The following is a 21249-nucleotide window of genomic DNA, read 5'->3' on the forward strand; positions in this document are numbered from 1 at the left end:
ATCTTACAAATATAGTTATTTGGCTTATATCGTGATAGATATCGTTATCGCCTGAAATGAAAAAAACATATCGTGATATGAAAAAATCTCATATCGCCCAGCTCTAGTCAAGAGAGGTCTGAGTATTTTCCTGTTGGTTTTGGCCATTTCACAAACAAAGTTAGAGTAAATGAAATCTTATAAAAAGTACCCACAAACTTTGCCATTCTTACAAATTGTTTAACTGAAATCAAAAATAGATGTGTGCTATTAAAAAAAAATGAAGCTTAGAGAAGTTGTTTATTATTGGTCAAATAAGGTGGATCCAAGCATCAGCTCTTTTCTTAGTTGATTCTAGCCTCAGTTTTGAGAAGTGTCTCCCAGTGCTTCTACCATTTTTGGAATATCACAAGATCGATACTCAGTTTTAGTGGCACTAAGACTATCATTCTTGCTTTTATTTCCTCTCATTTGGATTATTGTAATTATTTTAGCAGGTATCAATCACAAATCATTGTACAGTCTTTTGATTGTTCAAAATGCAGCAGCCAGACTTATAAACCCAAGCGAAGTTAGTGTATTTAAATGCGTTTTAATAACCAAGGTCACGTGCATTACATTTAAACATACTGCAACTGCTGTCCCTGTATAGAAGCCTGTTAACTGGCCCCACCTCATGCTTAAACATGAAAGGTGATTGAGTGTTTGCTGTTCGGGGTTCTTGATGGTGGAGTGACTTGCATGAGGAACTCCGTCTGGTTTTGTTGGTGCTTAAGTCTCCAGTCTTGTGTGTTTTATTATAGATTTCATACCTTTGACATAATCATCATCATTATTATTATTTTTATTGGTTCTACTATCACAGTCCTGGCAAATTTCCTTTAACTGAAAGCCAAAAAGCTCCAAAATGTTTGACATGCTGGAGAAACTCTCAATAGTCAGTTTTGAGCTCAGGCCTAGAGCAAGCAAAAACCTTTCTGGATTTAAAATAAATGTGTTTGTTGTCTTAGTTTTATTTGTGGATACAGCAGTTGTGTACACTGATAATGATTTTTATGAGGGTTGTTCACAACAGGATTGTGCTTGCCTTTATTGCATTGCTGTCTGAGCATTGAAGATGACAGGCATTTAATATTGCTTCTTGTGTAGATTAGAAATATTGGCAAACCCCTCCCCAGCTTTAGTTCTGCAAATTAATGGCCAGTCATCTTCCTTATTACAGTCGTCTGGTGATGTTGCCTGAACCTTGTTGATATTTGTTGCGTTAATCAAATTCAGAATTAACATATTTGTTTAAAAAAAACAAAAAATTTTTGTGTCAACACAGTGTCCCAGCTGTTTTGGAAATGGTGCTGTAATATACATAATAAATGTTTAAAGGAAAGTGAATTGCAGACATCATGATGTTGTGTCACTTTCACAAGTGTGTTTCCTTAAAGATGAACGGAAGCTAAGTGTCATTAAGTTCAAACACCAGTAATATTACAGTGTAATACACATCAGGAAATTCACCGGCTTTGTATGAACTCACTTTAATAGCATCCTTATCTAATTCCTTCCATTGCACACAAAGACCTGCAGAGTCAGTTCTGGAGGAAACTGTCTTCTTTCAGAGGTAATGTTTGAGGTGTGTCTGCATGTTCAGCTGCACTCTCTATTTTCAGCGTTAGGGAATGGTAGAAGCTGTTTCCGTCTGTGTTGTTTGACATTACTGCATCCACTGTAATAACTGTTTGCCTTATCTGCTCATTTCCTGTCCTGTGTGTGTGTGTGTGTGTGTGTGTGTGTGTGTGTGTGTGTGTAATTTCCTGTGTAACATTATGTCTTTCTTTCTGATTCCAGACTTGAATGGGTCTCGAAAAAATGCTTCAGCTGAGGTGAGAAATGAGGGAATTTGTGGGGAAGAAACTGAAAATCTGTCTCGGTCAGTTAGGAATTGCACATTTCTTTCCCCATAAACAGTTTGGGATTAGCCCGTATTCTGCTGACAGGTCATTTGTGCCTTCCTGTTTGAATCGTGAGAATATTACATGTTCCTGCACTTACAATGAGTTCTTTTCCTCTTGTAATTCTGTTTTGTGCCATGTTTATACTGACAGGGTCCAAGTGCTAGCACATCTCAGGCTTTGAAAAAAATCGGGCATCGTGGGATCGATCCCACTGGGGAGACGACGTACAAGAAGGTTGGGGATCAGCCATTGCAGACTTAAGCACATTTTTTCACTCTGTAGAGCTGCATCTTACAAAAACTTTCATTATCTTTTCCTCTTCCAATTGTTCTCTTGATGAGTTAATGAATTATTTGGCTTGTAAAATAGTGATAGTAGTGTAATCTCAAAATTTATAAATCTGTGCCTTGGTTTGTCTGCTGCTCACTATTCTGGCCTGTGAAACGCACAGCAGTCTCTTTTTATTGCCATTAGCTTAACCCTTCATCACCCACACATATGATCTAATCTGTCCTGCCTTCTTGAATAAGTGCTCTCCGCTTACTGCTAGTGTTCATAATCTGGAAATCCTTATAACGCAAGTGCTCTGTGTCTTTTCCCTCTCTTCAAACCTCATTGTGGGACTTCTTTGTGATTATTCAGTTGAACTTGACACCCACAGGGTGTTTCTACAGGCTGTTGGGAGCTATAGTTACATTTCCTACAATTTGTGAAGTCCACCAAAACAGTGTTCCATATTTTAAGATAACCCTATTTTATCCTATAATGGACCTTGGAACAGCCGTTTGTTCATTCACTGTTTGAAACACACTGTTTAAGGCCCCAGTCAGACAGGCCTAGACCAATAGAAAAGGTAATGAAGTACCTGTTTGTGAGTATTACCCAACTGGTTTACTGGAGGCTGCTGCCAGCTGCTGGGAAGTTGGTGTGAAGGTGAAGTTTCCCAATTCGCATAGGCCAAGACACTGGTCAGTGACCCCTGGCAACTACCGGTCACAAGGAAAGTGTGTGTAATCTGTGGGCTGTTGCTGGAGTTTGCTTGAAGTCACTTTGGTTGCAAAAATGTATGCAGGGCTGCAACACAAGCATCTTTCCGATTGCTTTGGTCATTTTTGCATGGACGGCACCATCTTGTGCGCAAACCCTTACAAACTGCTCGCTAATTGGGAGTGAAACTGCGAAAAGTGCAAAATGGAAACGGAGACCATTCGTGACTTGCTTTGTTTGGATGACTTTTACTTTTAAGACAAATAGTCTCCGTTTCCAGCTTGTGTTGCACTTCTTTCAACTAAATAGCAAGTATTTGCAGACAAGCTGGTTTCCTCTGTGCCAACTCCAGGTGAGCAAAGCAGTCACAAAGAGGTTTTTGGTGCAGCATCTTCTTTGCAAGTGAGTTCACCATGCGACATTCAGCAACCGCTCTTCAACCTGTCGGGGTATACACAGTTTTCCAAGTGACTAGAGGTTTCCAGATGGGTCATTAACCAGTCAAGGCCTGTGTGACTAATGCCTAAACTTCCTTCTTTCTTCCTTTAGCCGACTCCCTTCTTATTGGCCTCCTTTCCTAAACAGCATGCTTGAACGGCAGGTGGGTGGGCTACTGTGCTCACAGACAAGCTTGATATGAACATACGGTATTAGGGATGTCAGGTTAAAGGAAGCTGAAGCTTTGTACATGTTTAATAGAAGCAACAACCACTGTAACCATGCATATGAAAAAGCATAAATGGTGGACTTGAAAATGCAGCCACTAATAGCACTTGTAAAATGTGCACTTGTGCTGGCACTTGTTGCTGTGGTGGTACTTCACACTGTTTAGAGTACATTTGAACCAAACCGGAATATTTTCCTCCTTTTTAAACCATTGTAGGCTTTACATTTATACCTGACCACATAGCAAGTGAAAATGAAAGCAAACTGAACATTGGTCCCAGTAGAGATTTGCCTCTCAGCTGAATGTTGAATGTTGAGTGTGTTTGTACCATCACCACCACCCCACCTAACAGTAAACATGGGCTCTGTTTGGTGAACCTTTTGAGTTAACCTATCTATTAATCTTTAGTGAAATGTCTGGAAAAAAAGTGTCTCCCACCTGCCAAAGCTTGCAAGTCCCTATGCCACTTAATTTCTTGAAGTATTCACTTTGAAATGCATTTGTTGCATTTGATACATGTAAGTTTCCTTTCTTCCAGACAACATCATCAGCTCTGAAAGGTGCTATCCAGTTAGGCATCACGCACACGATAGGCAGCTTAAGTCAAAAACCTGAAAGAGATGTGCTGCTGCAGGACTTTGAGGTGGTGGAGAGCATCTTCTTCCCCTGGTCAGTTTGTAACGATGAATTAGTTTGTAAAGGAAATGAAATGTGTGTCTGCCCTGTGTGCAGACAGGATCAGGATATTTTACTTCTGCAAGCCTACTTTGAAGCTGTGTGGAAAATAATCTTGTGCTCCTCTGTTTGTGACCTGCAGTGAGGGTAGTAACCTGACACCGGCACACCACTATGGAGACTTCAGGTTCAAAACATACGCCCCGATGGCCTTCCGCTACTTCAGAGAGATGTTTGGCATCCGGCCCGATGACTACATGGTATTCTTGTATAATCACCAATTGTTGTCCAAAATATTTCTGAGGAAAGAGAGCAGTTCACTTTTGGGGAAAAAGGAGTGTTTGAGTAACTGTGACTAGGGAAGTGTGAATAATGGAGTATTGACACAGGAGAGGAGTGGAGATGCTGTTCTTACGGTTTTAAAGTAGGGGTGTCAAATGTAAGGCTGGGGGCCAGAATTGGACTGGTGACAATTCCAATTTGGACCGCCGATTTTGAAAAAATGTGAAAGAGGGCATAATTTTCAACTGTATATTTACAAGTTTTACAGCTTTTCCTACTGATCAAGACCTCTCCCATCATCATTCATACTACACCAAAGAAAATTCAATTATAGATATCTGTAATTTTACACGTTTACTTCTTACAGTTTAAGCCTAAAGAAGCATGCTGACAGATTTCTTTAATTTACTACAGCAGTATTTCATTATCATGTAGAAAAACGGAGACCTGTTGTTGAAATTGCACTTCTTTGGCCTCTATTAAGATATCACATTGATTAAATGTATATTTAAACTTTTTTTAGACTGACAGATATTGGAGATATTTGGATATTTCATGTTTTCTGCCTCCTGCATGCTCCCTCCAGGTCCTGCCTCTCGCCCAAACCAAACTCTGTATGCTTTGTAGTGAGAACATGGCTTCAGTCAGCATTCATGTGTAAAATGTAGCAATAAGATTGTGTTTTTTTGCTTTTAATCACATGTGTAAAGACCGTTTTTTTATGTTGTGTTTATAGTATTCTCTGTGTAACGAGTCGCTGATCGAGCTGTCCAACTCCGGGGCGAGTGGATCTTTGTTCTACGTCTCTAGAGATGATGAGTATATCATCAAGACGGTGCAGCACAAAGAGGCAGAATTTCTGCAGAAACTGCTGCCTGGATACTTCATGGTATGATTTGATGGTCACAAAATGTCCTAATCATCATCCTGTTATCACTATCAAATGCAAGGTCTTGGATATCAGTGGCGCTTTTACAGCGACGCTTTGCTACCTTTAAAACTAATCTGCAGTTGTTTTGTTAGTCTGCAACTGCCATAGCTGTGGGCATTATGTTTTTATGTTGTCCTCATGTACTCCACCTACGATTATTATCATGATATCCCTTGGTACTCCTTCTGGGAATTTTATTCATTATCAACTTTAACTCAAGGAACTGATTAGAATTTAACGGCCAAAGATCAGCTTTCACCTCACGTGTGTTAATTGTTGCATTCTAGTAAAATTTCACAATAGGAGTGTCCTGAGAAATTTTGCAGATATGTTTCTTTGGATTGAAGGACGACATGATTAGATTTGGTACTGTGACTTTACAAAACATGTCAACTAACACAATAAAATCAGAAGCTGTCATTTTGTCTTGAGGCAAAATATCAAAGGTCACATCTGGATAGCCATGGATGTAAAATGCAGCCAAATGGGTTGGTGCAAGACGGGAACTATGAGGCCGTATTTACAGTTACTGAAGTAACACTCTGCAGTCAAATATTGTTCCTACTTTGTTTTCTTGAGCTGCTAAAATGCTTTGTTTGTCTTTAAAGTCTCTCTCAACTAGTTAGTCTGGTTTTCATTTAAAGCACTCGACATGCTTGTTACTGACTGAGTTTACTTTTGCTCTGGCACATCTGCCTTCTTTTTTTATCAGTTTACTTAAGTCAACCATTCATTTAACTTTTGGTGACGCTGATACTGATGTTTCTTTTCATTTTGTCCATATTTCTTCCTTCTACTATTTTTCTTTCTGCCTTAGAACCTGAACCAGAACAAGCGGACCTTATTACCAAAGTTTTATGGGCTGTATTGCGTCCAATCAGCTGGTAAAAACATCCGCATTGCAGTCATGAATAATCTGCTTCCTAGTGCAGTACGAATGCACCTCAAGTATGATCTAAAGGGCTCTACCTACAAGCGACGAGCCTCGGCTAAAGAAAGAGAAAAGGCTGTACCCACATATAAGGACCTGGATTTCATCCAGGACATGCCTGAAGGGCTCTCGTTGGACGCTGATAAGTACAATGCTCTTTGCAAGACCCTCCAGAGAGACTGCTTGGTGAGAACTGTGAAAACATGAGGCTACCAGAATAATAACAGTGTTGGAATTGGTTTAGATAGAATAAGTAAAATGTCTTCCCTCTAAATGTCCTCCTGATCTTATAGTACTCATGTTCCTTAATTTCCATCCAGCTCCTGCAGAGTTTCAAGATTATGGATTACAGCCTTCTGGTGGGAATTCATAACGTAGATCAGGCCTGTCAGGAGCAGGCCAACGAGGAGGCGGGGGCTGGGGCAAAGGGTCAAGTTCAAAAGGCTCTGTACAGCACGGCTATAGAGGCCATTCAAGCAGAGGTGGGACGCATGGGATCCATGGAAACCGAGGACAGGTGAGTGACGGAGTGTCTGTGATCGTATCGAGCAGGCTTGTCCCACCAGTTTCTGTCTGAGAAGAATTACAGAAGACTAAAGGTGTTTTTGTTTGCAGAACGGGAGGAATCCCTGCACGAAACTCGAAAGGCGAGAGGCTGCTGGTGTACATCGGTATTATTGACATTCTTCAGTCTTATAGGTAATAATTCACTTTATTGTCCTCATTGAGCTCACATAACAAAAGAAGCACATGAACAGGAAAGCAGCAGCTTCCGTCTTTGTCTGTTCAGAATGCGTTCAGGGACCGTATCAAGTGTTAAACCCCGGTACACTGTCTCGTTAGCTAACCTGACGTTTTACACTAAAGGTCAGAGCGGACAGTAGAGAATGACTACGGTCGGTCAGTGAGGCAATGAATCTTTGTTACTTTATTTAGAAACTGTGCAAATAAACGTTATCTATACTGGAAAATCTCTGCCAACATGTAACCATGACGCCACCTGTGGTGACTAAAATATGATCTTCTTTGTTCCACTGTGGACACGTGTGGCCAACATCCAAAATAGAGTTCACATGACATGAGTAAACAGGATTTCAGCATCCAGATAAAACTACAAGGGCACTTTCAAATGTTTCTACAGTGAGCGTGTGATAAGAAAATACTTCTGTTTGAGGATCTAAATTTTATGAAAAGCATAGAGGGGGGAAAAAGTAGTGCTTGGACGAATGGGTAAATGAGGCAAGCTGCATTGAGCAGTTAGAGTAGAAAAAGTTCTATATAAGAACCAGTCTAGTTACCATTTACCATCAAGTCAGAGTGTGTGTGTGTTTTTTCAGATTGGCAAAGAAGCTTGAACACTCCTGGAAGGCTCTGGTTCATGATGGGGTAAGGACCCTTACTAGTACTAGCTAGTTTGGTTGCAATGATTTAACAATACAGATTTTAACTTGTTTTATTTCTTTTTTTCAGGACACTGTATCAGTGCACAGACCGGGTTTCTATGCCGAGCGATTTCAGAAGTTTATGTGCAACACAGTGTTTAGAAAGAATGCATGTAAGTTTATGTTGTCTCCGTCTGAACATGACTCTGTCACACCAGTGTTACTGCACAGACTCAAAGTTTCTCTGTCTCGTATCTAGTGAAGACCTCCCCGTCTAAGAAGCGCCGTGCAGGAGCCGGTCCTGTGAAAAGAGCGGCTGGCTCTGGACCTTCTCTGATGACCCAAGCCAGCAGCAGCAGCACCGCCCAGAGTCCTTTGCTCCAACATCAAGCCAGTTCAGACACCAGAGAGGACAGCGAAGCAGACAAAAGTGAGGATGAAAGAGCACAGAAGCTTTAACTTCTCTATGGGGAACTATTTATGTTTCATATTTTTCATGACAGCTGCAAACATTTAGTCTTCTTACATGTACCACTATGGGAGATGCTTCTTTTTCAACACAGCAATAAACCGTTTTTGTCCCCTCTCGCCAGTTATGCTCGCAGGTCGTCCTGACCTCCTCCCAGATACCATTCCTCCACGCAACCCTGTTGCTAGCGCTGTTGAAACTGCCATCTCCTCCTTGGGAAGCCCCAGATTTTTACCAGCAAGTCGTCTTCAGTCTAACACTCGGGGAGAATCTTCGAACAAGCAAAACGAGGAAGACAGCACCCCCAAGGGGTAAGAGGGGACATATAGTGTAATAGTTTGTGTATTAACGATCCACCTGTCACTTTTATGACAGTACACACAGACACACACATTTTCCTACAACACACCAGTGTTATCTGAATGCATTGATTAATGTCTAATTACACTAACTGAATATGGTAGTACCAGAAGTAACTTGTAATCATCTACTAAATGTTCTGCTTTGGATATAAAGTGCACACACCTGCTGGTGTATTTGAATCACCACAAGAGCTGGACAAAATACCAGAAACAAAACAAAGTTCAACAACAACACAGTAATAACATATTCAAACAAAAATGTCTTTAAAGATGAAACACTTAGTTTCACCTAAAACAGAACTTTATATATCCTTCTCTGAAGTAAGAAATCTTCTACTTCTCCCATTTAAAGTGATCCGAAATGCAGTGCTTCTTTCAGGCTGTATTAGAGGCCTACATTTTTAAACTCCTTTTTAGATAGGTCAGCTTTCACATGATGTGTTCTTCAGTATTTTGTTTTTGCGTGTATGGAAGTGTGTATGTTGGAATGAACGTGTGATCCTTTGGTTAATGTGTGGCTTTTGTTCAAGTTGTGAAACACTTTGAAAAGTGGAATGCAAATCAACTTAGGAATAAATGAATGACCCATTGATGCACAGATTGGAAGTGAGGCCTTCTCAGAAGACAAAAATGTGCCTTAACCAGAACTTCAGGAAAGTCAACATTTTCCCAAAGCAGCACAGGATTCTAGGCATGGAAACAAGCGTCGAATTAGCTCATAAAGCTTTCTGTAAAAAATGCAGTGTATATTCTGTTAATATTTTCACCTCCACAACCAGTGCCTCGTACTGTGTTAAGGTTCAAATGCATCCTCATGACTCTCCTGTTGTTTTCAGGGCTCAGTCTAGGACTCTTGAAGAAAGTGGTGCTGAGGAAGCAATCTCACTCAGCGACGTAGTCCCGTGTGTAAGCAGCTGCTCAGTAAGTTGATTTCAAACCTCAGGTTCTGCTATCAAAATATTTACTCGTATTTGAACTTTTTTTAAAACTAATACTCTTTCACTTGGTTTGCAGGTGTAGATGTGAGGAAAAAGAATGACTTGAAGGATGTTCTGAGCCTTCCTGAAATCTTATAACTCCCTTGGTATGATTTGAGGTACCAGAACTTACAAAAAAAAAATTACGCAGTGCATCTCCTGGACCAAGAGGGATATGAAATGTTTGTTGTCTTTGTTTTTTTTGCACAATATGATAATGTAACTGGGCGGTTGTGTCGCAACACTAGTAACTGCAGACACGGTAATGCTGTAGTTATTGAACACTATTATTAAACCCATAGGAGAAGTGCCTGTAGTCACAACCAATGATCATTTTTGGCTCAGTTAAGCATTTAGTGTGGAAATGTTGCCTTATTGAAGAACTGAGATTCTTCATTCAGGCCTGGCTATATACGTCATTGTCCTTTTTGGGATTATTATTATTTTATTTTATTTTTATTGCTTCTCTCTTCTTCTTCTTTTTTTTTTTTGACCAAATGGCTGTAGCACGTCTTCATGCAGATTTTTCTGTGTGCCTGCCGCCCACCCAAAGGTCCAAGTCTAGAGTAGTGTTTGTGCTACCTGCTTTGACGGAAAGCCTTATGATGAGGATTGAGAACAGAGTTTTAAATAAAGTCTTAGTTTTTAAAGAAATTACTGTATTCATGCATTGTAAGCTTCTGATTTTTAAAAGCTTACTCTGAATGCAAATCATGCAGGACGAAAGACCTTCAGCTTGTGCTTTTTATTTACCCAAGTATTCCCGTGGACCTGGAGTGCTTTTACAGACTGTGAATCTTAAATATCACCTGTGATATTCAGGCCAGAAGGTTATTTTAAATGTTTTCTTTTTATACGACTGGCTTGTATTCAAATGAGACCGATACTGGTACTCGGTAGCAAAACTAATGAGTTAGTCAGCTTCGGTGTCACGGACCAAACCGGCAAAGAGAAGCTTGTGTTATATATGCAAGAAAAACAGAAATAGGAGAATCACACTAAACCTAACCACTTTAGGTAACCAAAGAGCATGTTGTGGCATTAGTACAAACTGGTACAATCACTATGTTTTTGTAATAAGTTGGGACATTGAAATTAATATTGTACTAGTAAAGTTGCAGTAAGTTTTTTTTTTAAAATATATATACATATATACTGCCAGCACAAATGAAAAATTACTGTTGCATGTAATTTGCCTTGTTTTGTTTTTCTCCAGAATAATAGACTCCTATTTTTCTTTTCTTTTTTTTTCTCAACACTGTGGTTTACGCCTAGCTGAAGCTAATGTGGCCTTTAGCTGTCCTGCAGTAAGTCTGACCTTTCCAATTTAGATTATAATAGTAGCTCTCAATATAGTTCAACTTTTGTGAAAATCCTGTGTTAAGAGAGTTGTGTGTTTAACTTTGTGATATATTTGGAGGGTGTTTGTGCTGCTTCACAGGACACAGTGCACACCAGCACAGTGTGCACTGTTGGTATAATGCTGTTGCGCTTTTGTGACAAGAACAGCATCGTTGACCAGCATAACACCTGAAACAAACCCTCGCTGTCATGGAGTTGCGGAGCTGCAGCAGTTTACAAGTTGCTGATGTGCATCTTGCGCAAAGAAAGCATCTACTTCTAAATTCAGACATGACTGTCACCTGTACTTTGTGTGGGATTTTTGTGTTTGTTTTTAATTGATTGTGTTAGTTTTTAAGTGATTTTATTTTTCACATCTAACAGCACAGGAAACTTTTCTAAATGAACGTTTCAAAATGTGTGGTGGAATAGTTGGACCTACTTAAGTGTTATTGTTGTTTTCGGTCTTTGTGGCCACTGAAAACAAGGGCAGGATGTGCAAAAAAAAAAGAAAGTGAGTAATATAGAGTTGGTAGGAGCTTTGGCTGCTGAATATCTGAACTATAATCATTGGTGGTACTGCATTTTCTTTTCCACTATTTACATTTATTTGCTGGCAGAAGCAAACTAAATAAAACTGCAACTATATATGACGACTTCTATATACTTTCTAACTGATTTATGATGTGCTGTCTTTGGTTATTTTATCATTATGCATTCCTGTCCATTCGCTTTTTACTCATGCATTCAGCATTTCCCAATTGCTACTAATATTTTTTGTCTATATTTATTACAATCTTAATATAACTTGTTGGTGCAATTTCCCACAGGCTTTAGCATTTCCCTCGACCTCTTATTAAATTCTGATATTGATCTGTTGATGTTGTCTTATGATTGTAAACCTCTCAGCAGGACCTGTAAATCCAGGGTTAATTTGATTTTGTTAGGTAAAGCTAAGAGTAGTGAGACTGAAAACTGAGGGGTACCTATTATGGTTTAACTGCTATTTTTTCATTAGTTAAATGGTGATGACTGCCTGATGTGTAAAGGTGGACGCTAGCCTACCTTTTCATAAGCTACAGTGGAGATAAAGAGCTTACACACCTCTGTTAAAATGCCAGGATTTGCTGATGTTAACGTAAAATTATACCAAGATATTTGCAGGGTTTTTTTTCCACCTTTTAATGCGATCTATAACCTGTACAGTGGAACTAAAACTTATAGTTTGTTGGAGCATACAGAAGTCTTTTAGGGGGAGTACATCTCAACTTTCTTCTTTGCAAAAAGCACTCCAAATCTAACAGACTGTGAGGGTGTCTCCTCTGCACAGCCCCCTTTAGGTCAACCTGTAGAAAAATGCTGAAAAATGTAGCCAGGCTTGGATGTTTGGAAGTGAGAAAAGGCTTCTGTTTTACCACCCTACCCTACCACATAGCCCAGACTCATGAAGACTACTTGCCAGATGACCACATTTCTTCTGGTCTCTTCATAAATTTTAGAGTGATGTCCAGTCTTTGCAGTCCCACTGCCAAATATTCTCCACGTGTTCATGACTGTCTTCACTGTGTTTTGTGGTACATTTAATGCCCTCTCCTGATTGATACCTTTCAATAATGTCATTCATTTGACAATAATGGCTATGACTTTAAGATGCAGCTATGTAAATATCAGGAACATCTCACTAGAACATCTGAATTATATGTGATTTTGATCAAAAGATGGCAGGTGTGTGCAGACTACTTAACATAAATTTGATTGCAGTTATCCGAGGTTGTCAACACTTATGTTTTCAGTTTATGTTTTAGTTAAACTGTGTAGTTATAGGTCGCACTGAAGATAGAAAAACAATCTAATTTTTTTTATTTTATTTATTTTTATATATCACAAAAACCTGGCATATTAACAGAGATGTGTAGACTTTGTATTTACTGTAAAACACAAAACAAAATGTTTTTACTCTCATGTACAATGTCTTAACTTGGCGTTATGTTTGGCTCATGTTAAACTGCAAATACTTCCCAAGTATTTGATGTCTAAAAATGCTGAGCTGCATATAAGGATATAAGAAAACTGTAACTTAAGGGATGCTTTTTTGTTTACACCGCATATTTCAGTGAAAAAACTGTGCAATAATTTAAACCAGTTGACAATTTTCCCACCAGGAGGAATTATATAAAGGCAAACCGCATTTGTAGATTATTTAATTCACTTGTCTGTTAAACCAAACTCTGAGGTGATGCCCTGTCCCGACAATAAAAGTCTTAATGGTTCCAAACAGATGCACACGTAGCCCTATTTATTACAGCGTTATATAATGTATGTATTACTCTGGTCTCTCTAATGTTTATTTGTAATTGTGGTGGATTGAAAATTGCTTGCTCCAGCATGGCAAACCTGAATTGAAGACATGAAACTTTTTTTTAAAGCCTCCTGCTGTAACTGTTTTAAATCATCCTGTATTTTTTTCCTACTCTGAACTGTTTAGAATAAACATGTGCATTCATCTGCTGTGGTGGCCAGTTGGGAAATAATTGTATTCGTTCAGATTATTAAACATGACTGTGAATGAGAGGGACGCTACAGTGAAGGTGAGTGCACAAGAGAGATGAAGAGAGTGCAGGCAGGGTGGCGTGGGTAGAACTGAGTATAAAGACTGATTTGTGAAAGAAGGAGAGCAGCAAGAAGGAACTTGAAGGTTTGCAAGATTGTGGGACCTGCTATGATGTATGATTTGGAGTTGCTGGCAAAGATGGAGCTGAAATTAGAGCTGACATATCTAAAGATGTTAAAAGTTTCATTAGCAGTGACCAGAAGGGACAAGATTAAAAATGAATACATATGCGGGACAGCTGGATCGAGCGATTTGGAGACAAGGTTAGAGAGGCAAGGCTGTGATATTTCGGATATGTAGAGGAGGGACAGCGGATATACTGGACAAAAGACGCTGAATTTGGAGGGAAAGAGGAAGACCTCAGAAGAGATTCATAAATGTAGTGAATGAGGACATGCAGAAGACTGGTGTGACAGATGCAAGGAATAGATGATGGCGACCCCTAAAGGCACCAGCCGAAAAGAAAAGATGATTCGGGGGTGATAAATGAGTTAATCTATAGGTTATTACTGAAGACAAAGCCTATAAATGGTTTGACGAAGAAAATGTTTCGGGGGTAAACCTGTATGAACTAGTTTAATTCTTATTAAACCAGTTCCCCCTCCCCAAAGAACTTCTAAATAGTAAAGACCAGCTCTAATTATACTCTCTAGCTCTCTACAACCTGAAGGAGACAAGACTTGCCCAATCATATTTCGCTTTGTTCAACCGTCGTCCAATAATCTGTGAGCTTGTTGGATTACGACAGAAAGCAACAAGAAGTTTCCAAAATGGTGCTTGAAAGTACTATGGTCTGGTAAGAACTCTACAAATGTATTTTTGTGTGTGTTTATAAACCCGTTAGCGGTTCATATGGAGGTGTACCAGTAAGTTACTTTATAAGGGGGCTCACCGAGCTGCATATGGGGTAAATGTCGCTGCCAGCCAGGCTGATAATGCACAGTTGATTGTGGGCCGGCTAACGCAATATCGACCGGCTGAGTCATTGTAGCTAAAGTTAGCCTTGATTTGAGGTCTTATTAAAGTCTTTATTTACCTGCAAGCCACGAGACTTAATTTCCAGAATGTCGCTGGCTACACTTTGGTGTTTTCTGCCTAAATTATTAACTGACACCAGCGGTTACTTGATTGTTTTCCAGCGGCATATGTAGAGTCACCTCTCGCTAACGTTAGCAAGCCGTGCTAGCTGTGACTGTTTTTACCCTGTTACGCTTTATAGCGGCTAAACTTTTGTTTATTGCTTCTCCCGGTGAATATATTATACTACCCATTCGGCCAATGTAGGTTATGGCTGATAATGAATTACGTGAACGCTTACTAACTCTTAAGCTTTGTGATGGAGTACACATTAAAGTGCTGTTTCCTCTTCAGTGTGGACAACAGCGAGTACATGAGAAATGGAGACTTCCTGCCAACGAGGCTACAGGCTCAGCAGGATGCTGTCAACATTGTCTGCCACTCCAAAACACGCAGCAATCCAGAAAACAACGTGGGCCTCATCACTATGGCAAAGTAAGCCGTTCTCTCTTCATTAAACAATTATGTGGCTAAAGTCATAACACTTCATTAAATCGTACATGGTTACTGATGATGGCTGTCTTCAGAGGATGCAGTGCAATGACTTCCTTCTAAATAAAGAAGTGCATTTGTTATCTTTGTGTAGAGGCTGTGACAGCTAAGGCCTGTACAAAACAAGTTGAACATACCCAGGGTAGATTTCCGTTATCTGGATTCACTTATCCTAACAGTCAGGATAAGAGGTCACACGAAGAGTGTTATTCTCTCCATAAGTTAACGCAAGAGTGGTTTTTGGCAGCGTCTGACCAATCAGTTATTGATAAGTGTACTGGCAACAGACTGGCTGATTTAGACTTTAGATGCTATTAAAAAAAAAACTTAAGGCCCTTACACAATCTGTGTAAAGAAGTCCAACGATCTTCCAGGAATGCTGATGCTATTTTCTGGAGTAGTGGTGATGATTTATACTTGTTGTTCTTTAATCTTGAACCCGACCTACTCCGGAGCAGGTTAGATTTGCAGAAGATTTGCTATTGACACACTTTAACAACGAGAAGTCTGGGCTCGGGAGAACCCGAGTGCCCTGGAGGGACTTTCCCTGCCGGATACACGATGGACGGGTGGCAGAGGATCGTGTGCCTGGCGGGACTGTCGATCGAGGACGCTGAAGATATCTACATATTCGGAACCATGATAACAGGGTTCTTGCTGATCGGAGCTGGCTTGGCCCTGGCTTATCGGAGAATTAAGAGAGCGGAACCGGCTGTTCAAACCCCCACAAGGCTGCCCGCTGGGATTGGAACAACAGGTGCGACTTCTCAGAAAGGGCTCACTGAAGGCAGCATGGTTAAGAGCTTGGAGGCACTTACGACTGCAGTGAATGCTCAGAATAACACCTTTGAGCGTATGTATGTTGGATTACATCAGGAAAGAATCAACTCAGAACAACATCTCTGGGCGGAGCTGGATTACACCTCGGATCAGTTGGCTGCGGTCGTGAGGTCTCAGAATCTGCTAGGTGAGCAAAAAGAGTGACAAGACCACAAAATCGACGGCTAATAACATCACGGAGAAGCTCGCAGCTATTAACGGGAGACTGAGAGACCAGTGTCGGAGTGTTAAAAAACAGCTTGAAATTCTCCATCATAACCCGGCTACCCCTTTGGCGCCAGCTCAAGGCTGGAGCCGAACAACAACTCCCTGATAACGACTGTGTTGAGTCTGTTCCTTCCCATTCCCTACAAGGCCACCTGGGTTGGCTGGAAGACTGTTTACTTAGCCTGGCAGGGCGAAGGACACTGTCTCAGCTGAACTATGGACACGCACACACATACATATACTGATACTGATAAGCACTCACCGACGCATCACCCTCCCTACCCCGGATCCAACGCCACCTCCAACGCTTACCTCCCCCATGATGTGGACATTGGGTCAGCTGGAGGCGCAGTAGAAAGATTGCAGCAGTCCCAGATCAGATGTACACACTGGAACACTTTCCCATGTTGCTGTCTGTGTTTATTGTGTTATGGTGTGTTGATATCTGTGCATTTCAATGTTTTTTTTTCCTCGCTACCTGGCCTGACCTGTCTCCCCAATGTGATGTTTGTATTGTATGTACGGTCGGCAAGGTCTGTCATCTCGGTTGTGGGCAAAAGACCTGCAACTGACAAATAAAGGCTATCTCATCTCATAAGTTACCCAGTAAGTAAGTGGTCCATCTTTGTAGTACTGAAAACCCCGATGTTACCTGGATAACACAAAATCCTACTTCATAGCTCAGACCTCTGGCCTGTTGCTGCTGGGTCTGAGGTTTAATACTGTTTGCTGGTTAACCATAAGCATTTTTACAAAAGATAAGCAGGTGTTACATGAGCTGTGCTAGCTCTTTTCCAACCCGTGGTTAATGTAAACAGACATTTGCACAACATCAAAACGATCAAACCATATGGTTTCTAAATGAGGAGCACTTCCTTTAACCACCAGTCTGACCTGCTATTTATGAAAGCTGCTCTTTAGTACACCACACTGCTTTGACAGAGCTAATTCTAATTAATATTTAGTATTTTAATATTAATATTAACCAATTGTTAATTTGTTAAATGTGTACTTTACTGGGATTATTTGGAATTGGCACAAACTCATTTGACAGTGTTGTGTATTAAATTGTGTGTCAGATTTAATTACCTGTTAAGGTAACAACTGAAGGTGTTGACTCCTGGGTTTTTGTATGTTTTCTTGCAGTAACTGTGAAGTCCTGACCACACTGACTCCGGATACTGGCCGTATCCTGTCCAAACTCCACGCTGTCCAGCCCAGAGGAAAGATTTGCTTCTGCACAGGCATCCGAGTCGCTCATGTGTGTAACCTGTAAACTGCAGTAACTGGTTAAAAACAAAACAAAAAAAAACAAAAAACAGTTTATGGCAGTTTATGATCCATAATTTTATCCTTTCCCTCTTTAGCTGGCCCTAAAGCACAGACAAGGAAAAAACCACAAGATGAGGATCATTGCCTTTGTTGGGAGTCCTGTGGAGGATAATGAAAAAGATGTGAGGACCTTTTGTTAAATGTTCTTTAACTACACATTATATGCAAAAGGTGTAATGTCTCCTGCTCTCTGCGCACTCATGTGTTTGTGCATATTTCTCCGCCTGCTGTTGTCCTAATCTACCGATTCTTCAGCTTGTGAAGATGGCAAAGCGCTTGAAAAAGGAGAAAGTGAATGTGGATATTATTAACTTTGGAGAGGAGGTGAGACATTGTTGGATAATCTTCCATATCAGAGCTATAAAACGAGATGCATTAAAGCCTACCAACATTTTTCTTTTTTTTTTTTGTATTGTTTTGTTTTCATTTCCATATCTGGTGCTTCTATATCTAAACAAACTGTCTCCAACTATTTGTTCAGGAGGCGAACACAGAGAAGCTGACTGCTTTTATAAATACTCTAAATGGGAAGGAGGGGACGGGCTCCCACCTGGTCACAGTCCCTCCAGGACCCAGTCTGGCTGATGCTCTGCTGTCCTCTCCCATCCTGGCCGGGGAAGGAGGCTCTATGATGGGTCTCGGTGCAAGCGACTTTGAGTTTGGGGTGGATCCCAGTGCTGATCCAGAGCTAGCCTTGGTAAGCAATATAGGGAGGTGGGTTGAGAAGCTGATAATGTGGTATATTATGTGCCAAAATAGTTGCATGGAAAAGGAGAAAATTAAAAATCCTTTCAGATACTCAACTCAAAGCCTGCCTATGCTGACAGAGCTACTGCTGCTTGTGAGCAACACTGGGGAGTTTATTTCCCACTACCACTGTAAATACAAAGACCATAACACACACCAGCAGGAGAACCTTATTCATATTTGATAATAATTTGGTCTTCCATAACTAGAGAACAGATGTGGCTATTGGCACAACTGATGGACGTGTAGAGAATGGGTGTGACGCTCCAAAGCAGTCTTTAAAATGGCAGTAAAGGAATGTGACTTTTAATATCAGTGACATCATCTTTATAAAAGCTGATAATCATGAGGCCAAAAATGTAAAGGACAGCTCTTCTACACTAGTTCATTTGTTTATTTAGGAAATAAATTATTAATGGTGTTATTTTCGATGCTGCCTCTTTTGGAAACTTGCGTGTCTAAGGTTAATAAAAGCAGGTTGTTTTAAACTATTTCCTGCATAACAACTTGACGACTATCTCCACAGTTTCCTTTCTTATATCTATATCTTGCCCTTGTGCCAGATACATGAAACAGAGTACTCATTCTTTTACATGACTTCAGTCATATTTCAAGTACTCTGTGGCTTTGCCACAAATTTTAAAAAGTGACTTTCTTGTTCCTGTCCTGTGGACTGAGTCCATCCTGTGCCTTTTTATCTCACCGTGCTGCCCCTGCTTTAGGCCCTGCGTGTATCAATGGAGGAGCAGCGACAGAGGCAGGAGGAAGAGGCCCGCAGAGCTGCTGCCGCTTCTGCGGCCGAGGCAGGCGTGCCCACACCCAGCGCAGATGGTGACTGCAGAATTCACAGATCGTTATTTTCACCTTTGAGATAAAAATTATTACAGTACATTAGAATTTAACCAAGTGTTCTTTTTAAACGCAGAATCAGAGGAGGCTTTACTGAAGATGTCAGTATCTCAGCCTGAGAGTGGTGCAGCAGTGCTTCCTGACTTCAGCAGCATGACCGAGGAGGAGCAGATAGCCTACGCCATGCAGATGTCTCTTGCTGGAGGAGGTAACTTCCACTTATGATCAGTGTATTTGTTTTAACTCGTATGAATGTGAGAGTGAATGAATAGTGGTATTGTAAAGCGCTTTGAGGGGTCCCGAAAAGCGTTATATAAATGCAATCCATTATTATTATTATTATTATTATTATTATTGAACATAAAGCATAACTATCCTCTTATTTGTGAACAGAGTATGGTGAAATGGACACAGGAGCCCCCATGGACACAGCTGAATCAGCCAAGGTGAGTCATCGTAATGATTTAAATTGAGCTTTAAGGCAACTGTTATTTTTGAGTGTTGGATGTGAAATCATCATGCTTTGTGGACTTTTCATAAAGTAATAAAGGAAGGAAATATTTCGAGTTATTCCAGCACACATAATGTGAACCGACGTAACAGCTGGAGCCCTTTCAAAGACTCGATACGAATAAAACGTATTAAATTAATAACCTGAAGGAGGAATGATTTCATAAGAAAGTAGCTTGTTTCTGAATAGTCGGGGTTCAATCTAGCAGATATTAAATATAAGGAGGCACTTGCCTTTCAGTAATAAATATCCATCTATCAAGTTTAACAATAGTGAGATGGACCTGAATGTACTCAGCATCTTTAAGCATCAAATTGTATTTCCTGTGTCTTTTTGAATAGTTTGCTATTTTAAATGGTGTTCATTTGTATGAGCATGGTGTCATCGTGGCAAACTGTTCTTCAGATGATAAGACAACATGCGGACTAGATGAGCTGGCAAAGTTCTAGGTGACAAAATGGTGCTAAAACCATACATACAGTGGTCACCGATGAGCCACAACATTAAAACCACATCCTGACAGTGTGTGAAGTGAAATGCCTGTGCTTCTATCAGTTTCTGTAGATCTGTGACTGCACAAAAAGCTTCAAATAACCAGCAGCGGGCAGCCTGGTGGTGATGACGCTATGAAATAGATAGTGAAACAGTGGCCCACAGACTAGCTGTCATACATATCATTGACACTGCCCCCTGGTGAGAGTGCACAGCTACAACATGTAGATAACTGTCTGCAAAGCTCTGCTAAGGACCAACGCCCAATCATTCTCATCCCACCAAAACAACACAGGACCCCTGTAGATATTCTGTGGGGCTGGTAATTAATCCTTTCGGGTCCTTTTTGGTCCTGTGACATCATTCAGGGGTTTAAGTGGAATGTGTAAAAGTAGCATCTGAATATATGTCAGGACCTGTGGTTTCCCTGCAAAACATCACATTCAGTGCATTTTTAATTTTAGTGGCAGAATCAAACTTCCATATAGCAGCTGTGTATAATATATGCTGTATCTTAACTGAACAGGAGGAAGATGACTATGACGTGATGCAAGACCCAGAGTTCCTTCAGAGCGTCTTGGAGAACCTGCCGGGTGTCGACCCCAACAACGAGGCCATCCGCAACGCCATGGGTTCCCTGGCCTCCCAGACGGGAAACAAGCCAGACGGCAAAAAGGATGAAGAGAAGAAGAAATGAGGAATGAAATAGAGAAACATGAACAATTGCAGACTAATGCAGGATTTCCTACATGTATGACAAGAATGCTGATGCATCGCCCTGCATGACAGCACTCAGACATTTATTACTATCCTTCTCTGTCGAGACACTCAGAGGCACCAATATAGAAGAAAATACTGCAGTACTGAATAACTATGTAGTGTTTAATATGCCCACAAAGAAACTGATGCTATTAAAATATAATAATGGTCCATTCTCAAATTGCCTTGTGCACCCTTCACTCTACATTTCTCTACATGGTTATAACAATTAATGATAATTCTCGCCACAGATTTTTTTTCTTCTTTTTTTTGTGGTGGCAGGCTTTGAAACCAAACAGTTAGCCACACTCCTGTCATGTCTTTGTGGGTTTCTTTTGCAATAAAAACTGTCTAAACATGTGTTTGTGGTGTGGTGACACTTCTGCAGCCCCATCAGCCT

General features: G+C 40.5%; 2 protein-coding genes and 1 long non-coding RNA gene across 3 annotated transcripts in view; 2 read left to right on the plus strand and 1 right to left on the minus strand.

The window, feature by feature from the left end:
• pip5k1aa (phosphatidylinositol-4-phosphate 5-kinase, type I, alpha, a) overlaps window positions 1-13209 on the plus strand; it is a 16809-nt gene extending 3600 nt beyond the window's left edge. Inside the window, exons 3-16 of the mRNA XM_082520894.1 lie at window positions 1822-1856; window positions 2079-2162; window positions 4121-4251; window positions 4400-4517; window positions 5276-5428; window positions 6288-6587; window positions 6722-6918; window positions 7017-7100; window positions 7739-7787; window positions 7872-7956; window positions 8043-8213; window positions 8377-8563; window positions 9451-9535; window positions 9629-13209. Coding sequence (XP_082377020.1) covers window positions 1822-1856; window positions 2079-2162; window positions 4121-4251; window positions 4400-4517; window positions 5276-5428; window positions 6288-6587; window positions 6722-6918; window positions 7017-7100; window positions 7739-7787; window positions 7872-7956; window positions 8043-8213; window positions 8377-8563; window positions 9451-9535; window positions 9629-9634 — 1685 coding nt within the window. The 3' untranslated portion in view covers window positions 9635-13209. The remainder of the gene's footprint in view (window positions 1-1821; window positions 1857-2078; window positions 2163-4120; window positions 4252-4399; window positions 4518-5275; window positions 5429-6287; window positions 6588-6721; window positions 6919-7016; window positions 7101-7738; window positions 7788-7871; window positions 7957-8042; window positions 8214-8376; window positions 8564-9450; window positions 9536-9628) is intronic.
• LOC309698449 overlaps window positions 1-17317 on the minus strand; it is a 27059-nt gene extending 9742 nt beyond the window's left edge. The window contains exon 1 of the long non-coding RNA XR_014274103.1: window positions 17249-17317. This is a non-coding gene — a long non-coding RNA (uncharacterized lncRNA). The remainder of the gene's footprint in view (window positions 1-17248) is intronic.
• On the plus strand, window positions 14162-21209 carry psmd4a (proteasome 26S subunit ubiquitin receptor, non-ATPase 4a). The gene is made up of 10 exons (XM_082520895.1): window positions 14162-14339; window positions 14915-15055; window positions 17306-17420; window positions 17527-17613; window positions 17747-17815; window positions 17973-18188; window positions 18961-19069; window positions 19164-19295; window positions 19481-19533; window positions 20617-21209. The coding sequence occupies exons 1-10, from the start codon at window positions 14314-14316 to the stop codon at window positions 20785-20787; spliced, it is 1119 nt and encodes a 372-aa protein (XP_082377021.1). The 5' UTR covers window positions 14162-14313; the 3' UTR covers window positions 20788-21209.
• Window positions 21210-21249: the final 40 nt, after the last annotated feature.

This window comes from Aulonocara stuartgranti (assembly GCF_965226115.1).
Source record: "Aulonocara stuartgranti genome assembly, chromosome: 22".
Lineage (NCBI taxonomy): Eukaryota > Metazoa > Chordata > Actinopteri > Cichliformes > Cichlidae > Aulonocara > Aulonocara stuartgranti.

Bases quoted from the DNA above. Each gene is read 5' to 3' on its own strand.
- psmd4a (XM_082520895.1), top strand. From the start codon at position 14,314: ATGGTGCTTGAAAGTACTATGGTCTG. The intron at 15,056-17,305 runs GTAAGCCGTTCT...GTTTTCTTGCAG, and splicing joins GGCCTCATCACTATGGCAAA to TAACTGTGAAGTCCTGACCA. The intron at 17,614-17,746 runs GTGAGGACCTTT...CCGATTCTTCAG, and splicing joins TGGAGGATAATGAAAAAGAT to CTTGTGAAGATGGCAAAGCG.